General features: G+C 39.7%; 1 protein-coding gene across 7 annotated transcripts in view; it reads right to left on the bottom strand.

The window, feature by feature from the left end:
• The window catches only part of RAP1GDS1 (Rap1 GTPase-GDP dissociation stimulator 1), a 146,731-nt gene extending 137,835 nt beyond the window's left edge, over positions 1-8,896 (bottom strand). For 3 of the 7 annotated variants that reach the window (XM_026509687.4, XM_048211869.2, XM_048211871.2), the window contains exon 1: positions 8,692-8,879. In XM_026509687.4, coding sequence (XP_026365472.1) covers positions 8,692-8,695 — 4 coding nt within the window. In that variant the 5' untranslated portion in view covers positions 8,696-8,879. Of the gene's footprint in view, positions 1-8,691 lie in introns of all 7 variants that reach the window. The other 4 variants (XM_026509688.4, XM_026509686.4, XM_026509685.4 and 1 more) reach the window with 2 other exon arrangements.
• Between the last annotated feature and the right edge of the window lie 13,289 nt (positions 8,897-22,185).

Here is a 22,185-nt window from a genome sequence, read left to right as displayed (position 1 = left end):
TACTACACCTATATTACCAGACTAAGCATTCATCATATTCACAATTCTTAGGAAAGTAATTGTCAGATAAATTAGAAAATATAAAACACAGTAGTTCATCACAGCCGAATTTCTTTACAAAAATAAAAAACGAAAATGCAGCTACAAAGTAAGTTTCTGAGTGGCTCACTTATTAACCAAGCAAAGAAAGCTGTTTACTCATGGTGAGCTGAACTGTGTTTTGACTACAACAACCAGAGAAATATTTCGGGGGTGGGGAGGGGGGTGACAACTGTTTAAGAATAGCCTTTCTAGGGGCGCTTGGGTGGCACAGCGGTTAAGCGTCTGCCTTTGGCTCAGGGCGTGATCCCTGCGTTATGGGATCGAGCCCCACATCAGGCTCCTCCGCTATGAGCCTGCTTCTTCCTCTCCCACTCCCCCTGCCTGTGTTCCCTCTCTTGCTGGCTGTCTCTATCTCTGTCGAATAAATAAATAAAAATCTTTTAAAAAATTTAAAAAATTAAAAAAAAAAAAGAATAGCCTTTCTATGATGATAGCTACTTGAAGAGTTAAGGACACTGGGAGCAATATCAATATTCAACTAAAAACCAAGGCACATGATTTTGAAAGATTTTCCTTGGTTTTTGATGAGTTGACAGACATTAGTGCTACTACTTAATGTTGTTTTTGGAACACTGATGCCAAGCATGAAACTACTGAAGAATTAGCCTCAACAAAGAGTCTCACAGAGCAGTAATAGGCAAGATTTTTTTAAAGTTGAGAACATAAATTAATTCAGTACAACCTGAAGTGGAATCTGCTAAGATGTGTTACAACTGATAGTGATAAAAATGTGACGAATAGAAATAGGCTTAGCTGAACAAACTTACAAAGTCTGTGAAATATAAGGTATTTAAAGCCTATGGTTCTTCATTAAATTATTCATCAGCAGCCATTTTATGAAGAAAATATTTTAAACTACCATGTATTATTGAACCAGTAGTATCAATTTCACTCTCACAGAAGTAAGCATCATCAGTTCTGTGTACTTTGATAAGTAGAAGCCAAATACCCTGACTTGCCTCATCACACAACAGTTTAATGGCTTAGCAATCAATGGTAGAGTTTTATTGTGATTTTTTAGTTCAAAGGTTAGATGGAATTTCTAGGAGGAAAAAAAAAAAAAGAAATGCCTTTAACCACAATTATCAAACAATAAACAATGAATGCCTCTGGAAATTAGATTTGCTGCAGATTTGATGTTTCCTAAAATTTGACCTGAAGATCAAGGCGAAATAGTGCTTATATGAGAAACTTAAACTACGTTAAGTCATTCTGAAAAGACTGCTGGAAACACAAGTAACCATCAATCTGTTATATATACTTCTTGTGCGGTCATATGTTAAAATAAGATCCCCATGCATATACAAATTTGTAACATATATTTCGCAAGCCCAAGCTACCGTTACAGCAGTGTTTTTCAGACCTCATTTCAAATGCAAAAGAAACTTCTATACATCAAAATCCACTTAACTAAGCAACTAAGAAGCTTCTACCTTTCTGTTGGAAGTGGTTAATCTGCACTGTAGTGGGGCATGCTAAATAGCAAATATCAAGAGAAGAAGAATCTAAAAGAATTCTATAAATTCCTCCCATAGAAATGAATATGCTCATTAACAAAATCATATGCTAATGACTGACAGTATTTGGCAGTATCTATCTGTGTGAAAACATGGTGCAAAGACAAAATCCATTAAATCACATTATAGATCTGCATTAACAAATTAACATCCGGATCAATTCTGATGATAGGGTAACTGAATTCCAATTAAGTGAAATGCTATCTGAAAAACAGAATTATAATATTTTCATTAGTAGATCTGTATTACAATAACTTATGTTCACTTAGTGTTGTATTTTGAATATGGTCAGCAAAATATTTGTGGATATTTTTCTCTCATCATGTATTTCTCTTTTATCTATGTAATATCTTTGATTTTGCCTCTTGGCCTGCAAAGCCTAAAATACTTACCATCTGGCCCTTTACGTAAAAAGTCTGCATACCTAGGCTCTATGGCGATGCTATTGAAAGGGCAACATCATCTGTCAGTGTCTTGACCATGCAAATTCTCAGCCCACCCAACACCTACAGAATCAAAATTTCTGAGGGTAGGCCTAGTAATTGTTTTTTTTTTTAAGAAATGATCCTTGATTCTTAAGCAAGCTAGAGTTTGAGACTCACTGCTCTAAAACAGGACTTTAGAGACTTAGTTCTCTCCCCCTGGATAAATTATTTAATTCTTTGAATCAGTAAAATGGGGACAGTGTCACCTATTTCATAGAATTGTTGAAAAGATTAAAATTAAATTTTAAAAATATGAAAAAATGTAAAGCTTAACATAATTGATATCAATAATTCTTATTAAATGATAATAAATGGTAATTATTAATTCATTGGTATAGTAAAACTCCCTTGTACCAGCCCCTGAGACATGATCATTAAATTTTTAGGAATTTTATGAGGCAATTATTAAAACAGCCATTACTAAAAATTAAATTTTATAAACCTAAATAAGTTATGTTACAACAAAGGTATTAATATTCAAAACTCATTACTACTTAATTATTTTACTACATTTTACTATTATCTGTGCTCATAAGGTTATTATATTTATATGGTGGATCTACTATATAATGGTGTGCTGCAGCTTGTCTCTTCCCAACTATGCATTCACAGGTATCAACAACCACCACAGATCAGGGCTTTCTGAGAGAAGGGCTTTTGGTTAAACATTAACCATCACCCCTCTAGTTAATCATTATTAAAAACTGCACAATGAATTTGGTTTTGAACTGAATGAACTTGTATTAACTATGCATGTAGAAATATTTAATAATCTCCTAGATAAAAAGATAGCCCATACATATATGTGCCTACATATATTATAGCCTATACATGTATAATATATAGTGCCTACATATAGCCCATACATTATACATAGTGCCCACATATTATATATAACATATGTAATAACCTATACTATTAAATATATATGCTTACATGTATGTATGCCTATAGTATATGCAAGCATATATATTTAATAATATATATACATACATATGTAGAGACTAATAGCATATAGATAGTAGTTATAAATATGGACAAAATAAAGCAAAAACAGCCTTTAGAGCAGAGGACAGATACAGAGCTCACATGGAAAAATTTCATTTTGTGTACAAAAAGTTAGAAGTTTGTACTTTGGAGTTTGTAAGCTGCAGCTCAATTTAACCACTTCCATTTTTCACTATCCTAAGTCTCACTTTTAACTCCTAGAATGGTTTTAGCAACAAAAGTTTTATAAATAGACACACTGACAGAATGACATTACTCTGCAATTTGAATTCAGCATTCATACCTTAGCCAGTATGAATAATGGTATTTTGGGCCACCTAGTTAGACAAAGCTAACTGGTTGTTCAAACCCTGACATGCCTCAAGTAGACATTACCCTTTGAACACTAAAGAAAAATGAATTATATAAGGATGATTATAGCATATTTAAGACAATGATACTGAGTATACTTCAAAGCTCAGTTCCAAGGAATCATAGAATTTTATAACCAAAATAGGCTTCATAACCTACTGATATCTTCATTTATTATTGCTCTTCTCACCACAAGAAAGAACTATTTGCCAAGTTAAATGTCTAGGAAAGTATAAATTATCTGAACATCTGATTATCTAAAATTAACACAAAGTTCTCAAAGGAGTGGATCCCTCTCCACTCCTCCTGATGTTTGAGTATTAAAAATTTAGGTAATTCTTATGGCCACTGCTGGTGCCACCAATAATGTCAGAAATGCCAAGTTCAAATTCAGGTGACCTGGAATCTCAAGAGGGAAACCACACTATTTTCCCCAAAGGCACCAAGAAGCTCCAACATTCCACTGTGAAAGTTAAAACTCTATAGTTCTCAAAATTAATTAACGTTATTATAACTTTCCATACAGTAGTACTAGAGACTTCAGAATGACTCTACCAAAGATAGTGAATTTAACCCTTTTCCCATATGAAAAAGAAAATAGGTATATGGGACCTATATCTAATGTATGTTGATAGAATGCCAACATAAGAAAAACTGTTGAACTAGTCAATCTGTCATCTATGCTCTTTTAAAATAATAAATTTTACTGATTACAACTTTACAAAAAAAATTCTATCACTCTAATTCACAAAAAAACAAGTAAAAGTACTATTTTTTACATTTATCTGTGAAACCATTCCTGGACTTAAAAATACAAGAGGGGAAAAAAAAAAAGATTTCTCTATAAGCTAATATATATTTACAGAGAAAAACAAAACTCCAGGAATTAAGGGTATAATAAGAGGCATAAATATAACTGGAGAAATCCCAAATTCACAAAGACTAATAGGAAATAAAAAGTGATAAAACCATTCATCAGTAAAGAGTATATTTTATGTAAAATGCCATGTAAAATTACAAAAACATTTCTAAGCTCACTCTGTATGACAAATACTGCAAATATAAAAAGTATTCTGTACTAAGACATAATGGCATAAAAAATGGTATGTCAAAGAAATATGAAGCACTATGGTGAGATAACAAATTATTGTCAGGCAAGAAAATAGCATGTATCATTATATGTAAAGTGCAACGTTTTAAAAATGTTTAAAGAAACCTATGCTTACAGATCTTTAAACAGGTCAAGGGATATAGCATGAATACATAGTGAATTCTTAGTTCCACTTACTCATTACTCGGTTAGCCTCTACAATTGACCTCCATATTTACTCTACCTTTTAAAGCTGCTTTTTAGAAAATATCCTGGGTAATATCCTAATCAAACCACATCAACGTGGATCCTTTTCTCAGTCCTTACCAGTCTGTTCTGAAGCAATGGACATTATTGACCATTCAGTCTTTAATGAAACTAGCCACATGCCAATCCTAGTCTTTCACTCCTACCTACTTCTCTTTCAGTGTCAAATCATTCTACTCTTCTTCCCTAGCAATGGATCATTCCTCAAGATTCTTAACCTTGGACAAATTTTCTCTGTTGCCTCTTAACTTCCTACCTAACTTGAAATATCGTATCAGGATATTTATGGATAACTTCCAGATCTTTAGTTCAAATCCTCTCTTAAAAGTTAAAATAACTGTTAAATATTTTTTACCTAGTTTCAGTCAACAAATGTTTACTGCATGGCTACTATGTGCCAGACACTGTTAAAAATGTATTCAAAACCTAGTGAGAGTCCCTATCAACAAAGAGCACAGAATCTAAATGACAAACTAAACAGTCCAACTCATCAGGTCCGAAATTGACTATTCATGTTTCCTCTTGCAATGGATTAAATATATATTAATAGTTCTGCATTCTCTTTATTGCCCAGGTGATACTATATGTCTCCTTTCTCGATTCTATATTCAACTGGTTGGCAAGTAAATCCTGTTCTTTATTTGCAACATTCTATTCCCATTGCCACAGCCTAGTTCAGGTCAGTAAACATTTTCATCCAAACTTCTCTATTTTCTCATCTAACCCATCCTTCACTCAATTAACAGATTAATTTTTCAAAACCACAGATGTAATCCATCACTTAACTACATAAAAATGTTTCATTGTCCCTCAATAGAGAAGTCAAAGTCTGAAAACTTCAACTTGGCATTTAAGGTCCTCCATTATCTGGTCTTTACCTATAAATAGTTTTTCCTCTCTGTCACTCACTCTTATCTTACCATTTGCTCCAGCCAAACATGGCTCTTTAATTATCCTGAAACTCCTTGATTGTTCCCTATCTCTATATCTTCATTTGTGTCATTTCTCTCCTGTCAACCGCCATCCTGATTAACAGTCTCCATTCATTTCTACCTCTCAGAAGCTCAACCAACCTTTGGTTCAAATAACATCATTTTTCTAAAACCTTCTGTCCGTGCCCTGAATCTATAATACATGTAAAGGTCTTTTATATCACTTACACTTTATTTCTATTATAGCTATCTATGTATGTATTGTATCATTCCTATGAAGGTTATATGCGACTTGAAGTATGAATGTCTTATTCATCTCGGTCCTCCCATAATACATTGCACATGGTTGATATTTAATAAATATTAAGTATATACTGAATTTATAATAAGATATATATTATAGCCATGGCCCATAAGACTATACAGGAAGTTTCCCTCACTTTCTTACAGAGAAAAATCACTGCCATGAGAATATTTTTTTCAAACCACCTTATTTCTTGGAAAGACTTTAAAAAGTGATTTTTTCCTACCATCAATCAGGGTACCCCTTATGTATGTATCAATTGTTATAACTTCCTTGGCTCAGAATATGAAACTGCTTTACAAGTTTTCAATTTTACGTTATTGCATGTACTTACTGATCACACACTAAACCACCTTACCATGGAAGACAGCAGTGCAGAAGAAAATGATTTGCCAGGAGGCTATCCCAAAACCCATACCACTGAGACAACCCAACTTTCTTTTTTTTTTTTTTTTTTTAGCAAGAAGAATACTCATAGCATAATTATACCTCTCTGTTCCCAATTCCTCCAAACCTCCATAATATCTACCAACCTGAATGTTCAGAACCCATACTTTCGAGTTCATAAATTGAAAATAATAGATAGGCTTTAAGTTCAACAGTGAATTTACCAAAGATTTACTGAATATCTACTCTGTGAAAAGCACTGTGGGGTACACAAAAATTAATAAGACATAATTTACATCTTCTGGAACTCATGACTAAATGCATAACACACACACACAAACAACTCCATTATAAGACAGATTATGTAAGTGCTAAAAAGCCTCCAACAAGGTACAGAGTGCTATGAGGAGAGACTGGTTTAATCAGAGTATACAAGAAGCTTCAAATGAGAGATGGGTTTCTATCTGATCATTCTTTGAAATCAAGCAATAATATTCAAGATTTTGAAAACCAATTATTTTTAAATAAATAATTTTATTTGTTTTAAGTATTTTTAATCATAAGTATTGCAACAGAATTTTTTTCTACTGAAAAGATTCTGACTCAACATGTAAGTTAAAATTTTATTTAAATGGATTTTTTAGATCACCTTGAAACATGGGTAAATGTATTTTACAGGCCAAAATTGTGGCCTATAATTAAGCAGAAAATTTTTGTATGTTCAAGGAAAATCCACATGTCCAATAATCTGTATTAACATTTATTTAAAATTCTACTCCTAGAGAAAAGCTAGGTACATATGTGTCACCCAATTTTACATAAATTTGTTCAGCATACCAACAGTGCATTAAAAGGGAAAAAAAAACTGAACTGAAAATAAAATTCAGGGCCATAGATTCATTTTTCATTCATACCACCTCCTCCTGCAACACTAGCCTCTTCCCAATATATGGCCAAAGGTCTGAAACAGAGCTTGGAGCATCTGTTTTCCAGTAAACTCCACCGACACCATTTCTAGATTTAGATACTTCCTTGAAGATTCGGAGTTGCCATGACTGAACTCTAGACGTGTTGAGTACTGTATTGACAGATGAAAGAACCACATTCATTGTAGGCTTAAAATAACTTGCACGCAAGGGGTGGGAAAAGTCCGAGTTGACAGATGCCAAAGTAGCAAATTTTAAAAAGAGGAAATCATGATAGGAGTGGAAGCAAACTACGAACATGTAGAAGTACGGTATTCCAAATTGCAACTATTTAAAAAAAATTCGTCTTTTAATTACAGAACTCATCAGACGTTTTTGTAATTACTGAACTTAACATTAAAGCAATATGTTATGAAAATTTTTTAAGATAAATCATATGTAGTTTTAGAAAATATATTTGCTTTTAAATATCTAACCCAAAACAATCTCTTGAGATTAACCATACATACAAAGGAACTAAAATCAGATTATGTAGATTTAGGCAGCGGAAGCTGGGAAAGAATAACTACATGTAAGTTCGGTAACATGTTACATGGTGCGTTTCCTCGTACAGTAGACAGGAGAAGGAACCAAAAATATGGGCTGAGCACAGGAATACTGCACATTGTAGTCACCCAACACTAATTCAACAGCTAGCGGTTCTATCCATCCTTCCTCACGTTCCTCGTGGCCTCTGACAAGTCATCCTTTCAACCTATGAGGCTGTCCGTTCTCCCCCATCAAAAATAATTTCCATGCAGGTTGTACAATCGCCCTGACAAACTACTTGCTCGCACTTCCCCGCCTCGGGATGAACAGTCCCCAAGATGGGGAAAGGTCGCCCTGACAGGGAAGTTACACGAAGTGGTCTCTCTCGCGGTCCGACCGAGCCTCCACACCAGCAGACGCCGGAGAAAGGAAGCGGGTGGCCTCCGGAGAAACCCCGATGGGGCAGAGGATGCTAGCCCGCGAGGCAGGCACCGCGGTGCCCGGGCACCGGCTCGGGCAGGAAGAATGGAGGAGGGGAGGCGCGGCAGCGAGGTGCCCGAGAGACGGGCGGCGATCTGGCCCCGCGGCCCGACCCCACCCCGCGCTCGGGACCCTCCCAGCCCGGGGACCGGCGTGCGTTCCGCGTGCGCCGACTCTCCCCGGGGAAGAGCCACTGTATTACACCCGTGGATCTGAGAAATCCGGCAACTTTGCGCGAGAAATGCTTCCCACCCTGCAACACGCCGAGAAAGAGAAAAATGTCAGGCGATGACGGGGGAGGAAGGATGACTTACCCATGTTTCTCCCAAAGGGTGAGGAGCCAACAGGGCGAAGCGAAGGTCTCCGGTGCGGGCCGCGCGGCGCTGTGTCCTCCCTCTACCTCTGTCTCTCCCGCAGCCAGGGAGGGACCCGCGGGGGGCGGCCGCCGGGGAGGAGCAGCTGCTGCTGCTGCTGCTGCTGCAGGCGGCGCGGCCGCGGCGGGGACGAGCGGCGGGGGGCGGGGCGGGGCGGGGCGGGGCGGGCGGGCGCAGCCTGCGGCGGGCGCGGCTCCGAGCGGGCGGGCGGCTGAGACGCCGAGCCGGCCTGAGGAGCGCCTGCCCCGACTCGTGGCCCGGGAGGGCCCCGCCCTCTCCATGGAGCATGCTCAGTGCCACCACCCCTTCCCCCCGCCCCACCTCCCGAGGCAAGTGAATCTGAGCGTGCGGGTGGGCGTGTTTGCGGACCAGCTGCAGCCGCCGCGGAGCCGCTTGATGGCTACCGCCTGAGGTGCGGTGGGTGGGCCTGGAGAAGGCAGAGCGCGGGGGTACTGAGTCCCGACTCCTACCGTCTGGCTTGCCCCGGCTTGCTCTCCGACCCCGCCAATCCACACCCGGAACACGGGCCGGTGTTCATTACGGGACAACCCGGCTGCACAGGCGGGAATTTCCCGGAGGACACGCTGGGTCGCCTCAGACCGGGGAAGGTGGTGGGGAAGCAGAGCGGACATCGTGAAACGAAGGGGGAATGGACGTATAGGCGATGCAGCCGGCGCCTCTGGTAGATAAGATACCTGAGGACGCCCGTTTTCAAAGCAGCCTGTGGGCCCGCTGGGCACAGAGCAGGAAGGAGGTCGCTGGGAGGGCTCTTAATTTTAGCGGGAGCAATAGTGGCTGTCTTGGATGTGCCTAGTTTAAAAACAGAGGTCTGGGCAGTCGAGAAGAGGGACCGCCCCAGGATTTTCTCAGGGAGCGTGCTCTTCCTACACAGGCGCGGCCCTCCGTTCCCCGGAGACGCCTGAAAAACCGTTTACTAGGGTGCCCTCGGGCTCCACCCTACCGGGCTGTGCACAGCTCCGCCCTGCTCCCTTTGACGGTGGCGCGAACAAGGTTACCGAGGCAGGAAAATGAAAGTCGGGCTGAGTGAGCGGCGGCCCCGCCCAGCCAGCCGGCCAGAGTTTCCTCGCTCCGCCTGGCCGCGGCCGGTTCCCGGCACCTCCCCAGCTGCGGGGAAAACCTGAGCCGGGGCGCGCTCTGTGGACGGCGCCCTCCCGAGTGAGCATGCGCGCCAGGCGGCGGCTGGTTTTCCCTCTGCCCTGCGGGGGGAGGCTGAAGGAAACCTTCCTTTCCTTCTCACCCTGTATCGTCCTGACCCCTCCTAGTTGTGAGGAGTCGGGTCACCCTCCCTAGACAGCAACGACCGCACTCCTGCAGGGGAGAGGGCCGCAGTCAGCAGTACAACCTGTGGAAGAGAGAGGTTGCATAGCTGAATCGAGATTGCTTTTCCCTTTCAACTTTTAACTCTTTAAATTCAATGTTGAGAAAAGGTGCTTTCCCTCCCGTAAGCCGTGACGCCCTCTTAGGGTCAGATCAGTTACGGTTTGTATGATACTACAAGCACACAGGTCAGAAGTGCCTTGAAATTCGTTAAGCAGAGCAGTTTGTGAGTTTTCTAAAAACAAAAATGAAACACGACCATTGAAAAGAGAGGTTTGGTAAAACACGAAAAGGCAATTTACAGATGTCCAAGCTATTAGGCCTTTCTGATCCCTAAGACAATCAGGCACATCACTCTTATGCACTCTTTCCCTTTCTGTGATACAAGGATGATTTTGGTGTTTACCTTAAAATAATCTTACGTGCTAAATGAGTTTCCTAGGGCTGCTGTAACTAAGTATCACAAATTGTGTGGCTTAGAACAATAGAAATTGATTGTCTCACAATTCCAGGGGCCGGAAGTCTGAAATTAAAGTGTTGTCAGGGCCATGTTCCCTCTGAAGGCACTAAGGAAGGATCTCTATTCCAGTCCTCTCCTACCTTCGGATAGGTTGTTGGCTTGTGGTGGCATAACTCCACAATCTTCACATGGCATGTCTGTTCAAATGTGGTGTTCTTTTTTATAAGGATGCCAGTCAATAGATTAGGCGCCCAACAATTCTAGTATGACCTGATATTTAATTATATACACAATGACCCTATTTCCAAATAAGGTTAAATTCTGAATACTGGGTGTTAGGTTTTAAACATATGAATTTGCAGGGGAAACGATCCAATCCATAACACACCAATGCAAGTTACACCACATACACACACACACCCCTACCTTGTTCTGCATTGGTTTTGGACCTTTCCAGATCACCATTGGGCCTTTGTATTGCTGCTCCCCTTTTTGTCTTTCTCTTTACTTAACATTCATTAATCTCTTCCAGATTCTTAAATTCACTTGCTTCATTCTGCCTGCTATTTTCTTTTCTAATTATATATTACAATAATTCCTAAGAACATCTTCTATCTTTCGTTTGCATGCACAAAGTAGCGCTTTGTGACCTCCCACGTGACACTAGTTTAAGTGCTTTTTTGGTTCTGCTTCAATCTACAAACAATTCCTTCAGCACTCCTACCAATTAAAACCACAGGGCTGTCTAGGCATACTGCATACAATGAGTCCCAAAGCACTGGTATAGGATGGTAGTGAGACCCAATACTCAATGCTACATGTGGAAGTGGGCCAGTGTAACATCTACCCTTTCACCGTTAACGCTAGTACTCCTCACCTTACCTTTCTTCCCCTGTTTTAGAAATATCATCTTGTGGGGCGCCTGGGTAGCGCAGTTGTTAAGTGTCTGCCTTTGGCTCAGGGCATGATCCCCGCATTCTGGGATCTAGTCCCACATCCCGCTCCTCCGCTGGGAGCCTGCTTCTTCCTTTCCCACTCCCCTGCTGTGTTCCCTCTCTCTCTCTGTGTCTCTGTCAAATAGATAAATAAAATCTTTAAAAAAAAAAGAAAAGAAATATCACCTTGTGTCGTATCTTTACTTTCTTCCTTCATCTTTTTATTCAAAAGTTACCTGCATGAGGACTTCACTAGCCATTTTATCTAAAACTTCAACACTCCCACTTCATATCCTGAATTCCATACTAATTTTTTCCTTAGCACTTATCACTAAAATAATAGATATTTTGCTTATTGATATTCACCTCCGTTTAAATTTAAGCTCCCAAAGGCAGGGATTTTTGTCTGCATTATTTTCCATTGTATACCCAGTGCTGGTACAATGCTAGTATGTAGCAAGTGCTCAATAAAAATTTGTTGTATGAATGAAAGTCTTTTCATTCTTTCAGAGTTTTTATCCTGAAAGGGAGAAAGAATGATGTTAATATTCTTTTTATAAACTCTAGTGCCTTATCAAGTAAAATTAGTTATTCAATAAATATTTTTAATGATGATGATGATGACAGCTGCTATCTGTGTCATTTCTATCTTAAATTATGAGTCTTCTGCTGGGTGGAGACTGGTCTTTGTACTAATTATTCACTCAGTCAATAGAGATTGATTGAGTGCCTACCATAATAAGCACTAGTGATAAAAATAAACTATGGCCCCTGCCCTCAAAAAGCTTACATATTAGAAAAATTGCTTTGAAGGTACCTCTAATCACTGATTACATAAATAGCTAGAAAATATTCTCTGGATGTCAGAGTTTTCCAGAAATAAATCTATTAGTGTCCATGATCCGGGTTAGGCAATAGTCAGGATTACATTAGGCCTGCTGCAAAATAAAGGAGGACATTCTGGCATGATGCAGAGGTTTTCAAATTTTATCTAAAAAATATATTAAGTATCACAAATGTATTTGTATATCAAGTTATTTTTGAAAATTGGTTTACGATTAGGCAGATAGCTGTTGAGCATGGGGGAGAGAGATCAAAGAAAATGTTTATTAGAAAGGCTCACAATCTCTACATTTTGCCAAGGTTTATAACATAACTTACCTCATTGATGCACATAACCTTAAAGAGGTTAAAAAATGATTTAAATTCTTTAAAGGAACTGTACTGGGAGAGGCAGAGCAAGAGGAAGTTGAAAGAAAAGAGAGAGAATGTTCTTTAAAAGAATAATAGGGAACTGATTGCCTCTTCTTTACCACGACATTCTGAATATCATTTAAGGGAATCTCACTAGAGTAGTTAACTGAACTTTGCAGTGATAAAAAATGAGCGGGCAGTGAACAGTCTTCTACCTAAACTCTTCATTTTCAAAATACCTCTGTGAGCTTAGGCTAGTCTAGGTTTGAACAACAGAAATGTCTTAATCCTGGCCCATTGTAACCCTACCTGTCCCCCACATATCTTTTATTTACTTAATATGTTAACCATTTTCTAACTACTATTAAACTAAAATTTTCTTTTTCATAGTCTGTCACCTCAAACTCACTAATATCTACATATTGCAAACAACTATAGCCCTAGATTGTATACATTTTTTAGATGGGACAAAGCATTGCAAGATCATTCGTTCTGAGCTAAGCACTATGCTAAGTGCTATAAGAGATAACTATAGGTACATATCATGTGAAACAAAAATAGAGACCAGTCCATTTTTAAAATCTCTTCCTGTTAGAAAATCTCCTAAGTCTGTGCGTGCTGACATATATATATAAAAAAAAAAATGAGTCAAAGATGTCTTCATAAGGAGAGGATATGGATGGATAGAATTTTTGTGGAGAGATGTTGGAAGAAAGGCATCTATTCCAAGAGAGAGAAACAGCATGAGCTAAGGCATAGATATGTCATATTTGTAAGACCATAAAAAAGGATACATATTGGGGCATAGTTAGAAATAGGATTAGAAATTTAATATGAGGAACAGATCATGAGGGGTTAAAAAAGCCAAGCAAAGGAATTTAAACTTGATAAGGTAAGAAGTAGGAAGTCATTGAAGGTTTCTGAGAAATGGAATAATATGATGAGAATGGTATAAGGACAGGAAAAGAAGTAATAGGTTAAAGAAAGCAATATTTGTTGACAGCATGTGCCATGCTACCTAGGAATTAGGTACACAAGTGTGAATAAGACACAGTTTGGGCCATGAGAGAGTACAGAAACAGACAAGTAAATACTTAAAATACAGTGCTATAACTACCAAGATGGGTAGTGTGGAAGAATATAAGTAGGATGTTTAACCCTATCATGGACAGCTCCTGGAAAGATGTCATCTCAGCAGAGACCTGAAAGATGAGTAGAAATCAACCAAACAGAAGGTTTTATATTGCAGGGGCCTGGAAACGAGAGTTGGAACCTTTGAGGAATCTGCAAGCTATTAATGGCTAGGGTGAGGTATGGACAGATTTGGGGAAAGGGAAAAGATCATGGAATAAAAGTAGACAAGAGGGATCAAATCTTGTAGGGCTCTGATGGCTGAGGTGAGGTATTGGATGTTATCCTGAGGGTAGCAGGGAGTTATTGAAGGATTTGAAAGTTTAAAGTTTGAAAATATCATAGTTAAATTTATATTTTAATAGTTGCAAAGTGGAAAGTGGCTAAGAATGAGGTTGAGACTGGAGGCTGGGAAACTGTTGTAATATTCTAGGTATGAGCTGAACTAAAACAGAAGCAGTGGGGATAGAGTAATGGACAGTCTTTTTTTTTTTTTAAAGATTTTATTTATTTATTTGAAAGAGAGGGATCAGGCAGAGTGGCACACAAAGGCAGAGGGAGAAGCAGGCTCCCCGCTGAGCCAGGAGCCCAATGCAGGGCTCAATCCCAGGACCCTGGGATCATGGCCTGAGCCGAAGGCAGATGCTTAACCGACTGAGCCACCCAGGGGCCCCAGTAATGGACAGTCTTGAGAAATACTAAGGAAGTGCTATTGGCTTGGTGACCAATTAGGTATTGTGTAGTTGCTTATTTTAAATGATATAACAGCACTCTGAGTGAGGTATTATTATCTCAGCTCTACAGGTAATGAAACGTGCAGAAAGGTTAAATAATTTAACTTAGGAGCTTAACTAGTAAATAAAGAAAGCAGAAGTAAAATCTAAACCTCTCTGATTCTAATCCTCACTGCAATAATATGTACATAAATGTGTTGAGGGAAATTACCTTATACTTTGTGTGACTTCATCAAATTAAAAAATAATAGTATGTTGAAAAATATCTTTATTTGAAGATTGTCTTTTACTTCATTGTCTTTAAAGTATTTTTTGTTCCTGCATCTCTAAAATTTACAAATATAAAAGACAGAATCTCTGCATTACTATAAAATTTTATTTGTGAATATTTAACACAGTTACTTTTGATTAGGATATAGGCTCAGTTATTCTTGAAATGATGTTTAGCCTATTTTAATTTCAATTGGCTTTGCCATTCTATTTAAAGGGGGGTTAGAAGCTTGCTATGCATCTAGGATTCGAAATCATAATATGTAAGGATTTATTATAATTCTCTGTTTTTAGACTATTGAATAAGTATGGGTAAATTTTGCTTCCTTTCCTTCCTCTAAACTTTGAATTTAAGTCAGTCTGTAAAGAGTTCATTAACAAGATTTCAGCTTAGAGAAGGATGAGGTCTCATCATTTTACAGGCTCCTTACCCTGTCTCCTCACCGCATTGTATGTTCCACATTTCACAATAATGAGAAAGTTGTGCCAAAGTAAAACAAATGGGTGGCTTCAGAACACCAAGAGAACTGATGGTTGAGTACAATGCCACAGAGGGAAAGAGCTCAAGATACAAGAATGTTGAGTCCCATTCTACCTCTAACAAGCTCTGTCTCTGCTAGTTAATTTTGTCTTTTGGGGCAGTTCATCTCAACCTGTTTCCTAATCCCTGATCTCACCTCCACTATGACACTGAATAAGAAAGAAACCCCTATATTTTATCTTACCTACTTCTCTACACTGGCAAAATTACCTGTCTGGTTTAGTTTTTATCTAGGAATAATTTTCTTTTCAGAGTTAACTGAAGCTAATCTGAAGTAATCTATGCCAAAGGCTTATAATCATACTTTCCTCTTGTGAAACATATGTAAACATTTTGAGAGTAGCCTTTTAAATAAAAAGAAAGTAATTCAAAATGAGGAGTTTTGATTAGATTATCCTTCTTCTGTCATATACTCATGTGTAGCTCAAATCACCAGTGATTGCCCATTTTCTCTACTCTCAGGATTTTCCCAGATCCTCTCATAGTCTCCATCATTTCCTTTTCAGGGGTCCTCTTTTATCCACTTTAAAATTCACCTAAAGACTTCCTTAAGGAGAAATATCCCAATTTAATCTCACCCCAACCCCGATTAAGTAATTCTTAGTGTTTTAAAGCTTCTATAATAAAAAGTGGCTCATTCAGACTTTAGAGTAGAAAAGCTTCATTAACCAGCCTTTCTATTTACCTACAGTTCACTAATAATTGATTCTTATAACTATGATCCTGAGGGGCTGCAAGACTGAATAAAGTTTGCGGAATGTACTTGTATTTGTTTCCTATTGCTGCTGTAAGAAATTGCCACAAAATTATTGACTTCAAACAGCACAGATTTATTACGTTATAGTTCTTGAGGTCAGAAGTCCAAAACAGAGCTCACTGGGCTAAAATCAAGGTGTCGCCAGGGCTGCCTTCCTTTCTGGGGGCTCTAGAGGAGGATCTCTTTCCTTGCCTTTTCCAGCTTCTAGAGGCTGCCCACATGGCTTGGCTTGTGAGCTCCTTCCAGCCAGCAATCACATCTTCTCCTACTCTCCTGCCTCTCTCTTACCCTTGTAAGGACCCTCATGAGTATCTTGGGCCCACTAGGATAATCCAGGATAATCTTCCCATCTCATGATCTTTAATTTAAACACACCTGCAAAGTCCCTTTTCCCATGTACCATAACATATTCACAGGTTCTGGGGACTTAGATACAGACATCTCGGGGGTGGGGGGGCATTATTCTACTTACCTCAGTAGTTAATATTAAACTTGCTTTGTTATTTCAGTGTATGAAAATTAGCAAAACCTATATGTATAGATGATACATATGTGATATGTATATGTCAATGTACTTAATAATTTATTAACTAGTTCTCTAATGCTGGAAAACTGACTTTTCTGACTTTTAATTATGTGTGTATGCTTTAATAATTTCATGGACTTTTGTCTTTCCCAATCCACTAATCAGATCCACTTTTTAATGTTTTTTTTCCTTCCTAGAACCTAGTGATACTTCAATATGTATAAGTTCTCAATAAACATCATCGATTGACTCCTGTGTTCTTGACATAATCATCTCTCTAAGGCATTTGCTCCTTCGAAATCCGATTTTTATGGTAAACAAACCAATTCCCAGTTTTCTGGGAATAAAATAATTATAGGAATATGAAAAATTCACATTCAAATCTACTGGAATTAACACTTTGTAATTATCAGATCAGCAAGCCAGATATTAATTCTAAGTTGCTATTTTCACGTAGTCATTCGTTTATTCAACAAATACTTATTACTAGCCTACTGAGAGCTAAGACTAGGGGATATAGCAGTTAACAATGAAGACTTGTGGGGCTCCTGGGTGGCTCAGTCGGTTAAGCGTCTGCCTTGGGCTCAGGTCATGATCCTAGGGTCCTGGGATGTGTCCCCCATTGGGCTCCTTGCTCAGTGCAGAACCTGTTTCTCCCTCTGCCTGCCGCTCCCCCCTGCTCATGCTCTGTCTGGCGCGCTCTCTCAAATAAATAAATAACCCAAAACAATGAAGACTTGTTTCCTCACTGAGCACATTTGAGTAAGGAGGACAAACAACCAACTAAATAAAACATAAACATGTGATAAGTACTGTGAGGGAAGGGGATAAGGAGCTGTAACAGACTAAAATGACAGTGAGGAAGTAACTATGTAACATTGTGTGGGAAGGCCACTCTCAGAACAAAACAATTAATCTGCGACCTGAAGATTAGAAGCAGATCATGCAAAAAACCAGAGTAGGAAACTTTTCAGGCAGGGGTTGCTCCAAGTGCAAAGATCCCGAGGAGGAAAATTGTGGCTGTGTGTTGGGAAGTGAAAAAAGACCCAAATAACTGAAGCATAGTAAGTGGGACCGAGTGGCAAAAAATGAAGTTACAGAGGTAGTGAAAAGCCAAATAATGCAGAATTTGGGGTTTAAATAGGTGCCAATAAATAAAGACCTCTGAAGGAAAGAACCCCAGAAATCTGTGGCCACGCATTCTCAGTGAGAGTGAGATAATTCCCTCTATCTCTCAGGGGAAGGAAGGCTTACTAAGGATGAGAGTGGAGGGGGCAGTTGCTGAGAAAGAACAGGAATATTTCCATAATTTTCTTCCTTCAGAGAGAAGGTTCTCTCCTTTCTATGGATTGTGCAGAGTGGAGGGGAAGGATAAATATCACCCTTATAATCCCATCAGATGGGTCTCATAGGTCATGATACAGAGTTTATATTTCATTTTAAGGACAATTTACAATTTGGAAAGATCATCTTGGCTGCTGTGAAAAATGAAGAGCTGATGGTGAGAGATCTGTGAGAGATGATGTGGCTTGCTCCAGGCTGGTTGTAGTGAGGAAGGAGAAAAGTAAAAGAATTACAGGTGTAGAGGTAGAAAGCCTGGACTTGTTGATGACTTGAATTCAGGCGAGAGAGTCAGGGAAGAATTAAGTGTAAATAATTAAGGCTAATTACGGCTGAACTTTTTGGTTTAAGTGACTGAATTGATGGTGATGCCTTGTATTCAAATGGGGAAAACTGAGAGAGAAATAAGAAGGCAAGAGAATCATATTCACTGAATTTGGCAATGAGAAGACTGTGGGTGATTCCGTAAGAATAATTTTTGTGAATACTGGGAAGTGAAGCCAGATTGAGAGTTTGAAGAAGGGCCAGTAGGTGATTGCTTGTGTGCATTTTTAAAAGAAGTTCTGCGGAGATGAGCAGAGAAATGGCATAATAAGGGGGATATGGGATTTAAAAATATATTTTGTTTTTACACTAAAGTGGATGCTCTCTCAGTGATGCAATGTAGGCAGAATAGTTAGAGGTGCAAAACCTTTGGAAAGGCAGGAGGGAATGGGACCGGGAGCTCTCAGTGAGCTGATGGGCCTGAAAGACAGTTACCTGAAGTCAATCTCTGTAACAGAAGTGAAGATACAGATACATGGGGGTTGGTAGGTTTGATGTCGAGAAGACAAGGAGTCTCCATCGAATAACTTCTATTTTATTTATGAAGCATGAGGGGACAACATTAATGGAGGGCTTGGGGAGGGGCAGGGGAAATAGATTTGAGGAGAGAAGACACAGCATAAAGGAGTTGTGTTCAAAATTATGAATGCAAACCTAAAGCAGAAATTAAGTAGTATTGTGGGCAGTGTTGAATATCCATATGAGGTTTGTAATTATCAATGAAAAAATATGTTAATCTGATTATGTTATTTCCTTCAACATTTCATTGTTTATTGGAGATTCTGATGTGGCCAAAGAACTGTTTCTGTGCAGTTAATAGCACATGTGAGGTAAAAGGATGAGATATTTGAAATTTATATTTCACAGGCAGTCCAGTTTATAAGTTCTAGGGTATGACCATGGGAGCAGGTGGCTGGAGAGGAGGAGAGGAACACTTAAGAAGTCAAGGAACTGAGAGGAAGGTTATAGGCTGAGTCATTCACATGGATGTTGAAATTACAGAACACAATGACAAAAGGAGGAATGGAGTATGAGCCAGGGGCTAGCTTATCTTTGAGTAAAAGGAATGGCCAAGAGATCAGCAGATGGCAGCAGCATGATTTAGGAGGAATATAGCCAGATGGCATAAGCTTCAAGAGAGCAGAGGTCTCTGCAGGAGGACAGTGGGGAGCAAGGAGAATACCTACTCAGTTTATTGGCCCTGTCATAGGTGGGGTGTGAGGGGAAAAGCAGATGTCACTTGAGAGGGCTCTAGGGTAAAATGTCCTCAACTGGAAAGTCAGTTGTCAGTCAAAAGACTGAAGGGAAATTTTCTAGAAGATTAAGAATGTAACAGGAGATTTTGTTATCAATGCTTCTTGATAAACCATGCCACAACTCAGTGGCTTACAGTAATAATTTTATTATCTCTTGAGATACTATAGGTTGCCTGGGCCCAGCTGGGTGATTCTTCCAATTCTTATGATGTCAGATGGGGTTGAAGTCACCAGGGATTTGATTTGGCTGGAAAATCCAAGTTGCTTCATTCACATATTTGGTGCCTTACTGGTGGTGACTGAAAAGCTAGGGACAGCTAGGTTCCCCCACTTCTCTGTAGTCTCAGGGTCTCTCCACATGAACTTCCCAGTAGTGCTGGACTTCTAACATGGCAGCTCAGAGCTCTCAAAAGCACAAACATGGAAACTGCCAGAACTTCTTGAGGCTTAGACCCAGAACTGGCATAGCATCATTTCTGCTATATTCTACTGATTAAAATGAGTCATGGGGCCAGTCCAGATTTCAGGGAGGAAACTCACAATATTGACAATGGCAGAAGATTTGATCCATTGGGAGCCATTCATGGAGATTAGCTACCATAAGATGTTTGTTGACCCAGACCCAGGCTTTTTAAAGGGCCAAGTGGAAAGACCAAGGTGCTACTGGGGTTCAGTCAGATTAGAAGACTGCAAAGCAGTATGCGAATGGAAGAGCGGGTTGTAATGGATGATAAAGACACTTGTACTTCCAAAGATGAATGAAGTAAATAGGAATCTGAGGCATCATGGGATTGGTTCTACTAAAACAGTGATCTCCAGATTTCTTTTCGATTTTTCACTCCTGACTAAAAAATGTTAAACATTCCTCATACATTATAATCACATAATTATTAATTATATGTATTAATAATGGTTTACAATAATATGTACTTTATAGAACAAACAAAATAGAAATTAAGAATGATGAGATAAAAGATTAACTAAATAATAATAGTTATATTATTATTTAATTATTTAATAATAAATAATAGTTTTCATACTATTTCATTCTGTTTATCAACCAGAACCCAACAACCTCTTTGCCCTTTCTGGTGAGAGAAATTTGGTTGACAATGCATCGTCAATTTTAAAAATCTTGGTTTAATACCTCGTGATATAGTGGCTCAGAGGTCTGGTTCTAAGTTCAGTTTATTCCGTGTTGGTTTTAATGGCTATTTTAGCTGAAGGAGCTATCTCACAAAAATAAGTACAGCCAGATGGAAGAAGTGCACCATTAGTTGTGTTTGCTAAATCATGATACTTATTTTTCAATCCCATCCCCAATTATGCAAAGGGTTTCATTGAAATTCAGCTAGCAAACATGTATCATCCCCAGTTATCAGTCAGTTGTTCTTGGAAACAAATCAGAACTTATCGCGTTTTTCTATTTTTAAGAAATGGGTTCAGGGGCGCCTGGGTGGCTCAGTCATTATGCGTCTGCCTTCGGCTCAGGGCGTGATCCTGGGGTCTTGGGATCGAGCGCCACTTCAGGCTCCTCCACCGGGAGCCTGCTTCTTCCTCTCCCACTCCCCCTGTTTGTGTTCCCTCTCTTGCTGACTGTCTCTCTCTCTATCAAATAAATAAATAAAATCTTAAAAAAAAAAAAAAAGAAATGGGTACAAAACCCATCGAAGCTACTCACTTGGAAAATTTTTAAAAGCCATTTTAAAAACTCTATTTCCATGTTCTTAAGTGTGCAGATATTAAAAATTTTACATTTAGAGGGAAGAGGAGCAGAGGGGGAGAGAGACGACAAGCAGACTCTGCACTGAGCATGGAGCCTGACACAGGGTTCCATCCCAGGACCCTGAGATCATGACCACAGCCAAAATCAAGAATCGGGGGCTTGCTGGGGAGGGAGTTAAGATGGCAGAGGAGTAGGGGACCCCTTTTTCAGCCGGTCCCCTGAGTCGAGTTGGATAGGTACCAGACCATCCTGAACATCCACGGAATCAGCCTGAGACACAGGAAGATACATCTGGATCTCTACAAATGAATATCTCCAGCGCTGAGTATTAAGGTATGAAGCGGGAAGCCATGAAACCACGCACAGATATCGGAAGATAAACGGAAGGGGGAAGGAGCCGCCGCGTTCGGGCGCTGGGAAGCGGTAGCCACCTGCACGGGGGAGCGGGTGGACTCGTGGACCGGCACCCGAGAGAGAGAAGACTGAGACTGTGAGCCAGGGAAAGCACGCCTACAGATTGAAACAGAGCTCAGAGCTCCGGTGTGCTCACTGGAACCAGACTGAGACCGGGACCTCCGGAGCGCGCGGGGGCGGCTGGCGGCTGGCGGTGTTAGAAACACAAAGGACAGAGACACGCCGGCCCTGGAAGTGAGGGCTGGGACGCTGGGTGTGGGGCGCACATCCCGGGATGCTGCAGGGTTGAGCAGCACCAACAGAAACAGAGTTAAAGTGGCCAGAACATCAGTGGAGAACGGTCCGCGATCCCTCTGTTCTGTGACAAAGGCTGAGATTCAGCCACTGCTGCTCTGACTCTCAGAAGAGGCACAGCAAACTGCCAGGGAAAGCCACCAGAGAACAAAAGCTTGGAAATACCAGCTCACAGTGTGCCCATCCCCATCCC

Source organism: Ursus arctos, unplaced genomic scaffold (genome assembly GCF_023065955.2).
Source record: "Ursus arctos isolate Adak ecotype North America unplaced genomic scaffold, UrsArc2.0 scaffold_9, whole genome shotgun sequence".
Lineage (NCBI taxonomy): Eukaryota > Metazoa > Chordata > Mammalia > Carnivora > Ursidae > Ursus > Ursus arctos.
The sequence above is the reverse complement of the archived record's forward strand: the minus strand, read 5'-3'. Positions and strand labels throughout refer to the sequence as shown.